General features: G+C 41.0%; 1 protein-coding gene across 5 annotated transcripts in view; it reads left to right on the top strand.

Moving 5' to 3' along the window:
• DCLK1 (doublecortin like kinase 1) overlaps nt 1-14,031 on the top strand; it is a 345,711-nt gene that overhangs the window by 244,287 nt on the left and 87,393 nt on the right. For all 5 annotated transcript variants that reach the window (XM_040448193.1, XM_040448192.1, XM_040448195.1 and 2 more), the window contains exon 5: nt 3,293-3,409. In XM_040448193.1, the coding sequence (XP_040304127.1) occupies nt 3,293-3,409 (117 nt within the window). The remainder of the gene's footprint in view (nt 1-3,292; nt 3,410-14,031) is intronic.

The following is a 14,031-nucleotide window of genomic DNA, read 5'->3' as shown; positions in this document are numbered from 1 at the left end:
GCCTGACTAAACTGCCTAGTTTCTTTGCGGTAGCTGGAAAATGTCAACTTGGTGTGGTAAGATTGGTTCAATTATGCTCATCCAGAGCCCTGGTTGGTAGTTGAAGCCATAACTAGTAATTCTGTCACCTGTGGCCAACAGCGTGCGACAAACCCTAAAATCAACTTTTTAATTCATGTTGCGGCTCACAGATGGGTGTTATTACCAATGTGCACCATCTGGTAGCTTTCTATTTTAGCCTTTCATTCTTGCTCACTAGATACTGAGCTTCTTAAATTATTATTTTAAACTTAGTGACCTCTAAGCATTCATGACCTGGGACAAAAAGTCTTGGGCATCCTGCCCTCATGATGGTCCTGATTTTGAGTTAAAATGAAAAATGTAGTATTACTTAAAGTGATTTGTTTCCTAAAACAACGTTTTCAAACATGAGTTCCGTGAAATAAAGATTAGTCAAAGAGAGCCCTCCGTTTCAAAAATGATTTTGTTAAAATTATTGCTGGTCAAAAGACTCCATACTGCACTACCAGGTGGTGAGTATCTCGAGTCCCAAAACTGTATTTGTTCTTCATTATGCCTGCCGTGCTCAGTGCTTGGCACATAGCGGACACCTGATGGAAGCATGCCAATGGACCAGCAACATTACAGCCATCCAATTTGGATGCTAATATGTTTCCAAAAGGCCAGGCCGGTGTCCAAGGCTAGGACAAACTCCAGGTTGTGTCACCAGTTGTGGAGCAGAGCCTTGAGCTAATTGGATGTCCTCTCCACAAGTTCCAAAGATCTGTTTTGTGAATTAAAACCTCTGTGGACACACCTGTAAACGCTATCGCCGCACGGGAACAGTTTTTACAGTTCTGGTCATATCTTCTGATGTTATTATGTATATCTCTCGCTTACTTGTCTTTTAATGTTTGCTGATATGCCCATATGCATAGATCTCTCTCTCTCTCTCTCTCTCTCTCTCTCTCTCTCTCTCTCTCTCTCTTTTTAAGAAATGGAAGTCTATTTCAGGACCATCTGGCCAGGCTAGAGCAGCCAACAGTGGCCCAAGTAACTATCAGGGAAGCCTGGGCATGCTCAGTAATGCCCTGAATCATTTTCTCTCTACTTTTGGCTATGAAGCCACAAATACTAATACCTCAAGGTGGAATTTCTTTCCCCTTCTTTTTCTATCGGAAATCCTTCCTTTTCTTTTTGCCCCCCACAGTTCAATCCCTAAGGTTCTGTGGGAGACGCTCTCCATTATCTCCTATTTGCAGTCTTGAGACATTTATATTTTATACACACTTACGTTCCTTCTTTCCTAAACAATATGAACTACTTTGTTGGTTTAGGAAAAATAGGAAAAGATGTTTATATAAAGCCATTCAGGATGTATAAAGGGGAAAAAGACATGTTTTGAGCTCAGAAAATTAGAAATTACATGAGCAGGGAAGAAAATTTCAAAGTCAAGCATCAGAATTAGATCTGGAATTATTATGATTTCTTTGTGATTGAAATCTAAGATGTTAAAAAATGCATAATGGGAAAGCTAATCAATTAGACTTCATTTTTAAACTACTATACTTAAAAAGAATGCCACAGTTAAAGCTAACATATTTCAACCACTGCCTACACAGATAAATATTTATAACGTGACAGACAAAGGGATAAAACTTTAATACAGCATGCATTCTTATAACCCAGTAAGAAAAAGAACATCCCAATTGCAAATGGCCAAAAGACATGAACAAATAATAGCAAAAGAATACTGATAAGCATGTGGGAAAAAATATACAATTTTATTGGTAATCAAACCGATTCAGATTTAAGGCAACAAAGTCCAATATTTATTTAGAAATTAAAGATTTTTTGAGAAGATAAAACCCAACCTCAATGAGGGGTTAGGCTAATGACCACTCTTATAGTCTGATGAAAGTACAGTTTGAGTCAGCTTGTCTCAAGGGCAGTTCGTCAAAAACTTTTCAAAAGTGCTTCTCTTTAAACTCGCTTCATTCCCACTTCATTCAGTAGAATTTTTTAGGCACCTAAAATGGGCCCACTGGTTTCCAATTACTAGAAACTAAATTTCAAGTGCCAGGGTGTAAGTCTATCCTGAAGAAATAATCAGATAACTGCATGCTCATTTAGAAGGATGTTTTTGTGTAATTATCTATGAGAGGGAAATGTTGAACCCAAGTTGAATATCCAACAGAAGGAATTTGGGTAAGCAAATTATGGTACATCCGTGTAGTAAAATGTTCTCTCAAAGACAAGGTGAACATGCTCACAATATATCCTGGTGTGTAAAGGGCTGGTAACAGATCAACATGTACAGACTAATCTCAAAGTTGTTTAAATATAAAATGAGCAGAAAGAAATTCTAGAAGATTCTAGTTTATATACCACCCTCCAAATAAAAGTATCACTTGATAGTTATTATTTTATATTCTGTATACTTTTCTGTCCATGGTGATGACTGATTATCATTACAAGCATAAAAATATTTTTTCATTATTAAAAGTGGTTTCTTCAGAACAAGGTGTGTAGATGTACACAACATCATAATTGGTCAATGCAGCTCACTTAGAGGGAGATAAAAACTCTTTGCTATTTAAGATGTTTAGTGTTGACATTCATGAGCACAAACACCAAGGATGAAATCTAATGAAGGCAAAGTTGGTTTTTATCCTCAGCCCGAGAACCGTCCTACACACACTGTTGTGTGGTGGCATAGGCTCACACGGTGCCCTGGTAGCAGGGTAAGGTCATCTGTTGGCTGATTTTACCTCTTCTGAGCAAATGCTGTCATTTCTCACACCTGGTAAAAGCCCAGTGCTGTTGCTGCAAGGATTCCCAAGAACAATCAATTGGGACTTGATAGGTGGAATCCTCCATCACTGCATATCTTGCTTTACCAGGTTGACCTTTTGTCTAACATTTTTCTCGGAAGAAAGAACAAATTACCCTGAAAGAGACGTGTTCACACAAATAACACAAGAGGTGGGTGGAGAAAAACCAACAAAACCACCTCTTTATCAGGCTATGACTCCCAGTCTATCCAAAATATTATTGTAAACAAGGTAAACTAGAAGTCTTAGAGTGTTATTTACTTGGATGTCTAAGACGCCTACTGTGCCCTTTTCTCATTGTTTTCTTGATTCTTTTGTTTTAGATAAGCACCGGGCTGGCAGGAAGTAGGCATGACTGAGGAGGGCCACATGTTTCTTCTGTCTTCACGTTTACTGTGCATTTTGAATGGTTTGTGCCATGATCCTATAATGATGTGTGGTTGTTGTTCTTTCCCCAGAATGTCGAGTGGTGAAGTCCACTTCCTACACCAAAATAGCTTCATCATCCCGCAGGAGCACCACCAAGAGCCCAGGACCTTCCAGGCGCAGCAAATCCCCTGCATCAACCAGCTCAGGTAAAGCACCAAAGGAGATGAAGAAACTTGTTTCTGACGCATGATGCACAGAGGGTGTGTGAAGCCCACAGCGGGAGGTTTTCAAGAGAGTAGATTCCAGTTTATAATTTTAGAACATGTTGAAATGATGGAACAGATTTGCCAGAGTCTAGCATGTTAGCTTTAAGAAAAAAACATCAAGCTTGGGAAAACTTACTTAGCAAAGACTCAGGAAACCCAGATTTGCCCACAAATAGAAGTATACTACCAACTTGCATCGTTTCCCACCACAAATACCAGTTTTTCAGGCTAAGGGCCCCAACTGCAGAAGTCTCCGTTAAAGCATTTATTCTACTTGGGACTGGCTTACGACAAGTTTCCAATTTGTATTTGCTGAACTTCTGTTTCACACACATTTTACTGTGGACCCAGCACGGCTCTGGAGCTAAAAGCGGTGAGAATGAGAGCGTCGAGCGGGGAGGGCTACAGTGACTCTGGTCTGTGTCCTGCCTCTCAGCGGCCCTAGTGCTGGTGCTGGAACACAATGTGTGCGCTCACAGGATGACCATGTCAGCTCTGCCTCTTCCTTCTTTGGTCTTAAAAATGATGTGAGTCAGTTAGAAGGTGTGTGTTCGGTTGTTTGTTAGTTTGTTTTGTTTTGTTTTTCTTTTTGGCTTCCGGTCTAAGGTCTATTTCACGATTGAAGGGAATTATTTATTACATACTATAAACTGTTGAATGGGAATTATTAAATGATACGTACATCAAGGTGATTGTCCCTGATTGCATGAAGACAGAGAAGCTCTTATAAATAGAGACAAAGACCTTTGGGGCCTACACAGAGGCCCTCTTGTACTCACCAGCGTGGGCTTAGACAGAGCATGTGCAAACATCTCTCGGCTGGGGCTGCGAGGCCCTGCCTCTGGCATCACTCACCAGCTGTTACACTAGAATGTAAGTTATAACCTCCATACTTAAAAATAGAGATGTTATGATGTTTTTCCTTAAAAAGTAAAACCAAAACCTCCAAAGTGAGTCTCAGAAAAAGGAACTCCTAGTAAGCTAGATAGCTAGAACCCCAGCCTTGGTTCTCTAAGAGTTACCGTCTCCCTGGGCTTTTGCTGATTACAGCTATTCCCCAGACAGGTCTCCAGAGATCTTCTCCTTTGACACTTACCCTAAGGTGGCAGCCTCTGCATGCTTCTCACAGCATGCCCTACATCACAACCAGCCTGGGAATAAGTCTCAGATCATGGTTGGCACTTGGGATGAAGCTTGTTTGCTCCTCCTAGTTTAAGGGTGGGCTGAGAACTCCTTGCTTAATATGACATGACTCACCCAGATTGGATGGAACTCTGAAATGAGTTTTGCTAATGGGTAAGGCATCGAGACTCAAATCTCAGCATAAATGTCACTTGGGGGTTTGTGTCACTTACGACTTCTCGGATCATAAGCCTATGTTTTAGCAAGTATTCTAGGCAATTTTGATCAGGTGGTCTACGGAACATAGTATGAGGAGCAGTGGGTGAAGGAAGTGGTTCCCAACATGTGTTCTCTTGACTGGCACTATCACCATCACTTGAGCACATGTTAGAAATGTAGTCCTGATGAGCCCCTCCATCGACCCACTGAATCAGAAGCTCTGGAGGTAAGGGCCTAGCATCTGGATTTTCACAGGCCCTCCAGGTGATTCTGATGCTCACCCAAGTTTGAGAACTAATGAATTACGGATAACAAAATGGAAATAAATACAGGAGGCCATTTGACTGCTAATCTGGGGTGAAAGATAGGGCTTGCTCGTCTTCATTTATTGGCATGACACAGATGACTTCTTTCTATGTCTCTGCTTGCTTCCAAGTGGCAATGTCCATCTTTAACCCTGGCAACCCAAGAGCAGAGCTCCAAATACTATGAGGTGTAGACCAAGGTTATAATTACCCACCTTCAGAGAGCCAGTTCCCTGGGACAAGAGAGAATTTCTGTCTGAAGGTCATCCCTTCCCTGGAAACTGATATTGAGGGAAATCTTTCCCTTTGATAGAGACAATATCTATACACAGAGATGTGGGCTCCTACGAAATGACAGAGGAGTGGTAGAATTGCTGCATGTAAAACTCCCCCGGGAGACCTTAGCTTCTTCATTAACCAGCTAGCAGGTTAAAACTGAGATCTTTGGAGGATGTTCAGTCTCGACCAAAGGACATTGCTCATTTTCTCTAGGCAAACCCAGGCTGTCGAATGAGCCCCGGTAGAAGAGTAAGAAAGAAGGTCATGGGCCTAGCCCGACTGTTGCCCCTAAAATCTTGGCTATTTAGTATAATCACATAAAGTTGTAATGGAGAAAGAAGCCCCACATTAATTGAAACATTATCAATGCTATTAAAAATGACAATATTAACAAACAAAATTAGTCCCCGATCTCAAACAACTCTGACATTGACAAATTTTAATATTTTCTCTCTTCTTTCTTAGTATATACCATGAATTTTTTTTTTAATTTTTTTTTTCAACGTTTATTTATTTTTGGGACAGAGAGAGACAGAGCATGAACGGGGGAGGGGCAGAGAGAGATGGAGACACAGAATCGGAAACAGGCTCCAGGCTCTGAGCCATCAGCCCAGAGCCTGACGCGGGGCTCGAACTCACAGACCGCGAGATCGTGACCTGGCTGAAGTCGGACGCTTAACCGACTGCGCCACCCAGGCGCCCCGATACCATGAATTTTAAAATGTCAGGTGTAGTGGGGAAACATTTAATAATGGGTGATTGGGCAAATTCTTACGTCTTTTACAGTATAGCTATTTCAACAGAATAAATATGCATTATTTTTATTGTTTTTAACAGCTTTTTCTTTTCATTTTAATGTTTATTTTTGAGAGAGAGAGAGACAGAACATGAGCAGGGGAGGGGCAGAGAGAGAGGGAGACACAGAATCTGAAGCAGGTTCTAGGCTCTGAGCTGTCAGCGCAGAACCCGACGTAGGGCTCAAACCCACAAACCGTGAGATCATGACCTGAGTCGAAATCAGACGCTTAACTGACTGAGCCACCCAGGCTCAGTTTAATGCTTACTTATTTTTGAGACAGAGACAGAGCATGAACGGGGGAGGGTCAGAGAGAGGGAGACACAGAATCGGAAGCAGGCTCCAGGTTCTGAGCTGTCAGCACAGAGCCCGACGTGGGGCTCGAATTCACGGACCGCGAGATCAGGACCTGAGCCGAAGTCGGACGCTTAACTGACTGAGCCACCCAGGCGCCCCAATGTTGATTTAGTTTTTAAAAATATTTTATTTGCTTATTTATTTTGAGAGAGAGAGAGATAACACAAGTAGGGGAGGGGCAGAGAGAGAGGGACAGAGAGAATCCCAAGCAGACCCCGCACTGTCAGCACAGAGCCCATGGTGGGGCTCGAACTCACGAACCCTGAGATCATGATGCGAGCCGAAACCAGGAGTCGGACGCCTAACTGACCGAGCCACCCAGGTACCCCTAGTTTTATTTTTTAACTGAAGTATAGTTGACACACAATGTTGCATTTGTTTCAGGTGTGCGGTATCGTGGTTTGACAACTCCATACATTATGCTGTGTTCTCAAGTGTAGCCGCCATCTGTCACCATACAACCTATTATAATGCCACTGACCACATTCCCTTTGCTGCACCTTTGTCCCCATGACTTATTCATTCCATAACTGGAAACCTGTATCTCCCACTCCCCTTCATCCATTTTGCCCAGGCCCCCACCCCCTCCTCTCTGACAACCTCTGTTGTCTGTATTTGTGGGTCTGTCTCTGCTTTTTATTTTTTTTGTTTATTCATGTAATACGTTTTATTTTTAGGACTTCTGAGGAGTTAGATGCTCCTGGGTTTGGGCAGAATTTTTTTTTTCATTTTTTATTTTGTCTTCGTAAGTCAAGGAAGGGGAGTAAGTCAGATTATTGTGCACATGTCAAAGAATGAGATCATAAGCTCTGAAACAGTTATTGTCTGCTGCTAAGGTTTCTTCTACTACAGATGCAGAAAAAAGCGTCCTCACGCTTTCTGTCTGATTGTGGCATCCAAGACTGAATGAGGGAATACAGGAGAAAAACATGAAGAGAGAATTTTTGCAGCTCAGAAATAACCTTGTAAATAGTGAAAAGCCTGTTTTACTCCAAAAATACATCTAAAATTTGAGTTAAAAAAATTATGAATCTAATTTTAAAAAGATAATTATGAATGCAAGAAATTATTTCACTTTAGAATTAACTGGTAACATAATCACTGCACAGCATCTCTAACATTGTACAAATATTATAATATATTTAATTATAATCTTATAAATATAGATGGAATGTATCATTTACCAAAAGTAATTTCAGAAATGCTGAAAAGCAGACAGGCAAATGCAATGAATCTATTTGTATTCATCCCTGCCAGAATTTGTAACTGTTCTTTTTAGAAGTTTAAAATGGATAGGATGCAATGCTTCAAAATCAATAGATTGCTTTAAACAAGCATTTCAGTTTTCTATTGTTTCCTTGAGTCCTTTCATTTCTAGGGAAAATCTGGTTGATTTAAGTGGCACCAACTTAGAATTTGTGATAGGTGAGCCATGCCGGGTAGTATCATTTCCATAAAAGAAAGTGAAATCCAAATCCATTCCAAAATTACATTTCATTGAAGGCATCGTTAACTTCTAGGTCAAAATTAATCAAGTGGCATTGATTGCATTTCGTTTAACGTGAGACCTTTATGCATATAAAATTTTCAACTTCATTTTGTTTAAGAAAGTATGCCATACAACTATTCCTTGGTTATATAACAGCCAATAAGATGAAATGCCTGTCTCTTGATTCTGATTTGCTACCAAATCCTTTCACCTTTCTCTGGATGGTACTAATTTAGAGAGGGTTTACAGAGCAGCAGTACCCAGTCACAAAATTGTCGATTATGTGAACATTCCCAAAACCACTCTCTTTCCCTGGGATCTAAGCCCAGAGTTTAGAAAGGCCAGTGGTATTTCCATTTCTTTTCTGGGCAAACACAGCTTCTGGGTGTCAGGGGAGTGTTTGCCTCAAATCCCCTCCCCTGTGCTAGCCTAAGACTCCCATCTCCACCCAAGGATGGCTCTTAAAACCAGTGGAAAGGATCAGTGAATTATCTCTATATTAACTGCATCACCATTTCCTTTCTTAAAAATTTTTTTTTAATTTTTTAAATGTTTATTTGTTTTTGAGACAGAGAGACAGAGCACAAGTGGGGGAGGGGCATAAAGAGAGGGAGACACAGAATCTGAAGCCGTCTCCCGGCCCTGAGCTGTCAGCACAGAACCCGATGCGGGGCTCGGACCCACAAACTGTGAGATCATGACTGGAGCCAAAGTCTGATGCTTAACTGACTGAGACTCCTGCATCACCATTTTCTTAAAATAGCCTGTTCACTGTTTTTTATAAATCATAGAGACTAGAATGTGTATAATTTTAATTTCATGCCTTGAAAGCCCTGCTATTGCCCCAAACCAAGTTACCATCATAGGCCTGACTTTCTCACATGAAAGAACGTTAGGGGGAATGTTTTTCCCCCTAAAGTATTAATGTAAAATTTGAAATCACTTCTACTTCAGTTCAATTTCTGCTTTCAATATTCATCTTCCTATGTTATATAGAGATTACAACGTAGTATAAAGTTAAGGTTTGCTCAGTTTTCATGTCATGCTGCTGTTTGTGAGAAAATTGTTAATTTATATTTAAATGACATCAGAGTTTGCACAGGATTTTTATCTCTTTGATGTTTTTCAGTTTTCTTAACTGTCTTCCAACTATAATCAAGACATGATATTATTATTTGTTATGTAACAATATAGTCTGTTTTTTTTTAAATTTTTTTAATGTTTATTTATTTTTGAGAGAGAGAGAGAACAAGTGGGGAAGGGGCAGAGAGAGAGGGAGACACAGAATCCGAAGCAGGCTCCAGGCTCCGAGCTGTCAGCACAGAGCCTGATGCGGGGCTTGAGCCCACGAGTGAGCCATGAGATCATGACCTGAGCCAAACTTGGATGGATTCTCAACCGACTGAGCCACCCAGGTGCCCCCAGTCTGTTTTTAGAGATGAGGAAGCAGTCAGGGCTGGGGAAACTGCTTGACTCAGAGTGACAGAGTTAACAGTGGCAGCTCAGGGCTGGCACCTGGGGCTTCCTGTGCTGTAGACAATGCAGGCCTGTTTCTTCACCTCCGTTTATTAAAGATTTGATTTCCAGGAAATAACTAATATGGTACCTGGCTTAACACTGCAGTTTACAACATCATAATACCTTGTAATAGAAGCCTAAGTATTAGTCCCAGGTACCAGCATTCGAGAAGTTAAAATGATTCACTCCAGCTGACCAACTGATGTATGGTCAGTTGTAGATAGAGACTTTCCTTTGCAAGTCAGTGTTAGAACAAGAATGAGTATCCACTCTAAATCTTCTCTTCATCCCTTACTCATTCTTCTTCTTGGAACTAAAAGAAGCCTAGAGGTGATTTATTAATGTAAGGTGTTCATTTACACATTCAGAAATATCAAGTGCAGATCTGTTGGTGTCAGGCATTTCCTAGGCACTAATGATGCAGAGATGAAAGAAATAGCCTCAATTCTCAAGAAGCATACAGGTCAAGCCCCCTAAATAATTTGTAGATAACATAATTCACATACCTGATGAATTAATATTAATCTACTTAACATAAAGAGTCCAAAAAGGCAATTTGAACCAAAGAGAGAGAGAAAGAGAGAGAGAAACCAGGAGCCTTAATAACACACAAGAAGAATAATGAGCCCCCAGACAATAGTGTGCCAAGACACTGAATGCAGTTGTCACTAAGAAATGGGAAAAGTGGTTTTTAGTTGCTTTTTAAAGAAACGAGAATATCTAAGAGTATCGTAAAGAGTGTTTAATATGGGTTGAATCTTTATTCATGTGTGTTTATCTTTGGAACACAGACTTTCATAAAATGTGTAATTTAAAAGTGAAATTCTTTTAAACAAATTCCTTTATCTATACAAGGAAGTTATAACAAAATATCTCCAGAATAAGAGTATAATATGCACTAAATTTATCTCAGTAAAAATGGATAAAGTTTAGTTTTGCTTTATATTGTTTTCTTAATATTAAAAGTGTAAGAAAATCACACTCACCTATCTTGAATTTTCATTGCTGCAGTCCTCCTTAAAACTTTAGATTTCAAAATTTTGACCTCTTCCTGGATCACTTAGAAGAACTTTGTGTTTTTTTGTTTGTTTGTTTGTTTACTTGCTTGAGAGTTTTTATGCCTATTTAAACGGATGTTCAACTTTTTCTCATAGAATAACACCTACTTAGATTCTCTCTCTGTAGAAGCCGTGGCAAACATAATTGAGCCCTCAGTGGGTGCCTTACACCCATCAATTCAAGCATAAGCTGATGGACTTTCTTGTCCTTCAGAAGTTTATAGTCGAAGGTAGAAATACTCTTGGCGACAACTATTCATTCACTCAATATGCACTGAGAATCCACCATTGACCAGCAATGCTGTGTGCAGGAGATGCAAGGGGGAACATTTGACAGAGGGAAAAGCTGGGTGGCTTAGTAATGACCTTCTACCATGACTGAAGCACCATTCTGTCCTCCACAGGCTTACAACTTAGTTGTATACGACTCTGGAAATCCTGCAGTTTTCTTATTTATGCTATTCAAATTTTCTTTTTTTACACTTATGTAAAAATATTTTATGCAACATATGCAGATAAGACAGGAATCAAAGCTGGGGAAGCAAAGAGAATTTTAATCAGCTTTCTAGTCCAATATGTCAACTTTTTTTATTTATATCAAACACCTTCAAAGGCAGATTTATAGCTATTATTTTTTTCTTAGCTCAGTCTTGTTCTATAATGTAGATTTCACCTTATACATTCTATGGAAGATCTTTGCTGCTTTGGGGTTCCAAGGGAATTCTTGAAAACAAATACACCAAGAACATCAAGGGGGCTGATGATTCATCTCTTGTGTTTTTAGAATTTTTTGTTGCATATAAATCTCAGTCCTCTTTCCCTGCACCCATCAATTCCCCCTAGTGCTCGCCCTCAGCAGGTGAATATCTCCAAAGGTGCTTTGCAAAACTTTGAAACATTATGTTGACCCACTGTCTATGGGGGGCAGATAGCACCCTACATCAGCTGCCTTTATGAACTCCTCAGTGTAAATGCCCCATATTAATGAAATAAACATTTCCTGAACATCTGCTGTGTTCCAGGCATGTATTAAGTCCCAAGGATATGAAGATGATTAAACCACAGTTCTTGTCTTCAGGTTGCTTATATTCTTGCTTTCAAATTGAGATACACACACACACACACACACACACACACACACACACCAGTAAACACACACACACACACACACACACACACACACACACACACACACAACCACTTACTGTAATTGTGTAGGAAGTGCCATGACAGCCCAGAGAAAGAAAGGGTTAAATCTCATTAAAGCGGTCAGGGAAAACTGCCATGAAAATTTGGAATTACAAATTGGGACTTGAGGATCCTTCCAGGATAAGAAGGGCCAGGTGGGCCTTCTTATCCTGGAGGTAAGGCACAAAAGCATGAATTTGTATAGCATATTTAAGGAACAGTTGTTACATGACCAATGATAGATTTGAGGAAAGGGTTGGAGAAGAAGATGGTAGCCACGTTGGTTGTGGTCATTCAGTGCACATGCCTGAGAGGGCATATTTTTGTTGTCGGTGTTAGACGGTGAAAGAGAATTTAAGGTAAGATCATGATTTGATTTTTCTTTGAATTTTAGAAACAGTGGTGCAGTGGTAGAGAGAGAGGCTACCCATGATGGGCCAAGGACCAAGGAAGGCTCCATGAGGCCACCGTAGTCATCCAGGAAAGAAATTGTCAGGCCAAAATTTAAACAGCAACGTTGGGAATGGGATAGACTTTGAAAAGGGCATGAACCAGGGATTTAACTGGATATGAGGCCAGAAGAGGAGAGAGGAGTCAGAAATGAGGAGCAGGTTTGAGGGGTGAGGAGAGGAGTGGTAGGGAGTGAGTACATTTCAGACATGTGGAGTGTGAGTTGCTTTGGAAACATCAGTAGGCAATTAGGAATTAGTAACTGTGTTTAAGTCAGATTTGAGCCAACAGTGTATATTTGGGAGACCCTGGCATATAGTAGTGATTTAAATAATAGAAGTGTAGGATGCCTCTCCCTCTAGCCCAGTGAGAAGTTTGTAGAGTAAGGACGGACACGGAAGCACGGTGACCATCTGCGGTTATCAGAGCACATCAGAAGAGACAGGAGAACCATGACAGATGGTGACAGAAGTCACAGGGCAGAAAGTTTCAAGATGAAGGGAGAGCCAGAAATATCTGATAAGTTCAGTAACATGGGAACTGAGAGGAGGTCATAGAACTCAGCAGTGAGTCCCACTGGTAAGCTGGGAAAGCTCCATTTCAGCAGGTAAGCCCAGATGGCAGTGGAGTATCCTCTGGGCATGTTGTCCCTGGGTGGGGGGAGGGGGCGTCACTGTGGAACTGCCCCAGGGCTGACTCCCAGGCTCAACTCGAAGGGGAGGCTGTCCTGCTGTTCCTGGTAGAATGGGGGCAAAGCACCCACATGAGGACCAAAGGAGCAGCAGAGCCCTTCAATCCCAGGACACTCATCCACCCTGATCTCAGGTGCTCTGCATGCCCGATTCCCTCACAATAACCATGGCCTGTCCTGGGACCCCAGTTAACACATTTTCATAATTATAAATCAGAGGTCTCCAGGAGTCCTGTTTTGTTATTGTTGAATTACCCTGAAATCATCTTTGACTCCTTTACCCCCTTCCCTTCTGCATTCAGTTTGTCCCCAGTCTTCCTGGCTCCCCCTTCGCAGTGCTGTTCCAGAACTCCAGGCTACAAACACTTGCTTGCCAGGTGACCTCTTCCCTGCCTTTGTCCTCTGCCCCTTACATCTGCCCTGCACACTGATGTCAGACTTGTTGCCATTATTTACTGTCTGCCCAAAAACATCTGAACTCCTTATTCTCATATGAAAAACTATCTTGATTTGGTCCCAGTCTTCCTTTCCAGCTCAGTCTTCCACTTTTCCTCTGGACTTGTGCTTTATCTTATGAACTAATTTAAATTTCTACCAGATAACCCTTGGGCTTTTCCACTTGGTGGCTTTTTTTAGTCCTAGAAGCCTTCTTTTGCTGCTTCAGCTGAAAAGAGGGTGCACACCCAGTTGGCCCAGATGACCTCTGTGAAATGTCCCCTGATTACCTCACTATTTAGGGTCTTCTTCACCCTACAATCCTGTGACATTTGATTTGGTTCCTGGTCTTTAGGTGACATATCATATCACCCTCCTAGGTTGTGAGGTTTTGAGAGCAGGAGTTCTTTATACAGTCTGTATGCTCCCAAGTTCATGGTAACTACTAGGTAAATTGACCAGATCAGTGAATTGAGAAATACTGGGATCTGTTCAAGTTGCCTAGGTTTCCTGGTGTTCAAGGGACTTTTCATAAATATTTAAAAAATTAATTCATAGAGCCAGGTCCCTTCCTGCATCCCCACAGTTTCTGTGTACCTACAACAAAAATATGCCTTCATGGGCCAGTTCCCATTATTCTCAATAGACAATCCCT

The sequence above is a fragment of the Herpailurus yagouaroundi genome, unplaced genomic scaffold, assembly GCF_014898765.1.
Source record: "Herpailurus yagouaroundi ecotype Mexico unplaced genomic scaffold, PumYag 197, whole genome shotgun sequence".
NCBI classification, from domain to species: Eukaryota; Metazoa; Chordata; class Mammalia; order Carnivora; family Felidae; genus Herpailurus; species Herpailurus yagouaroundi.
The sequence above is the reverse complement of the archived record's forward strand: the minus strand, read 5'-3'. Positions and strand labels throughout refer to the sequence as shown.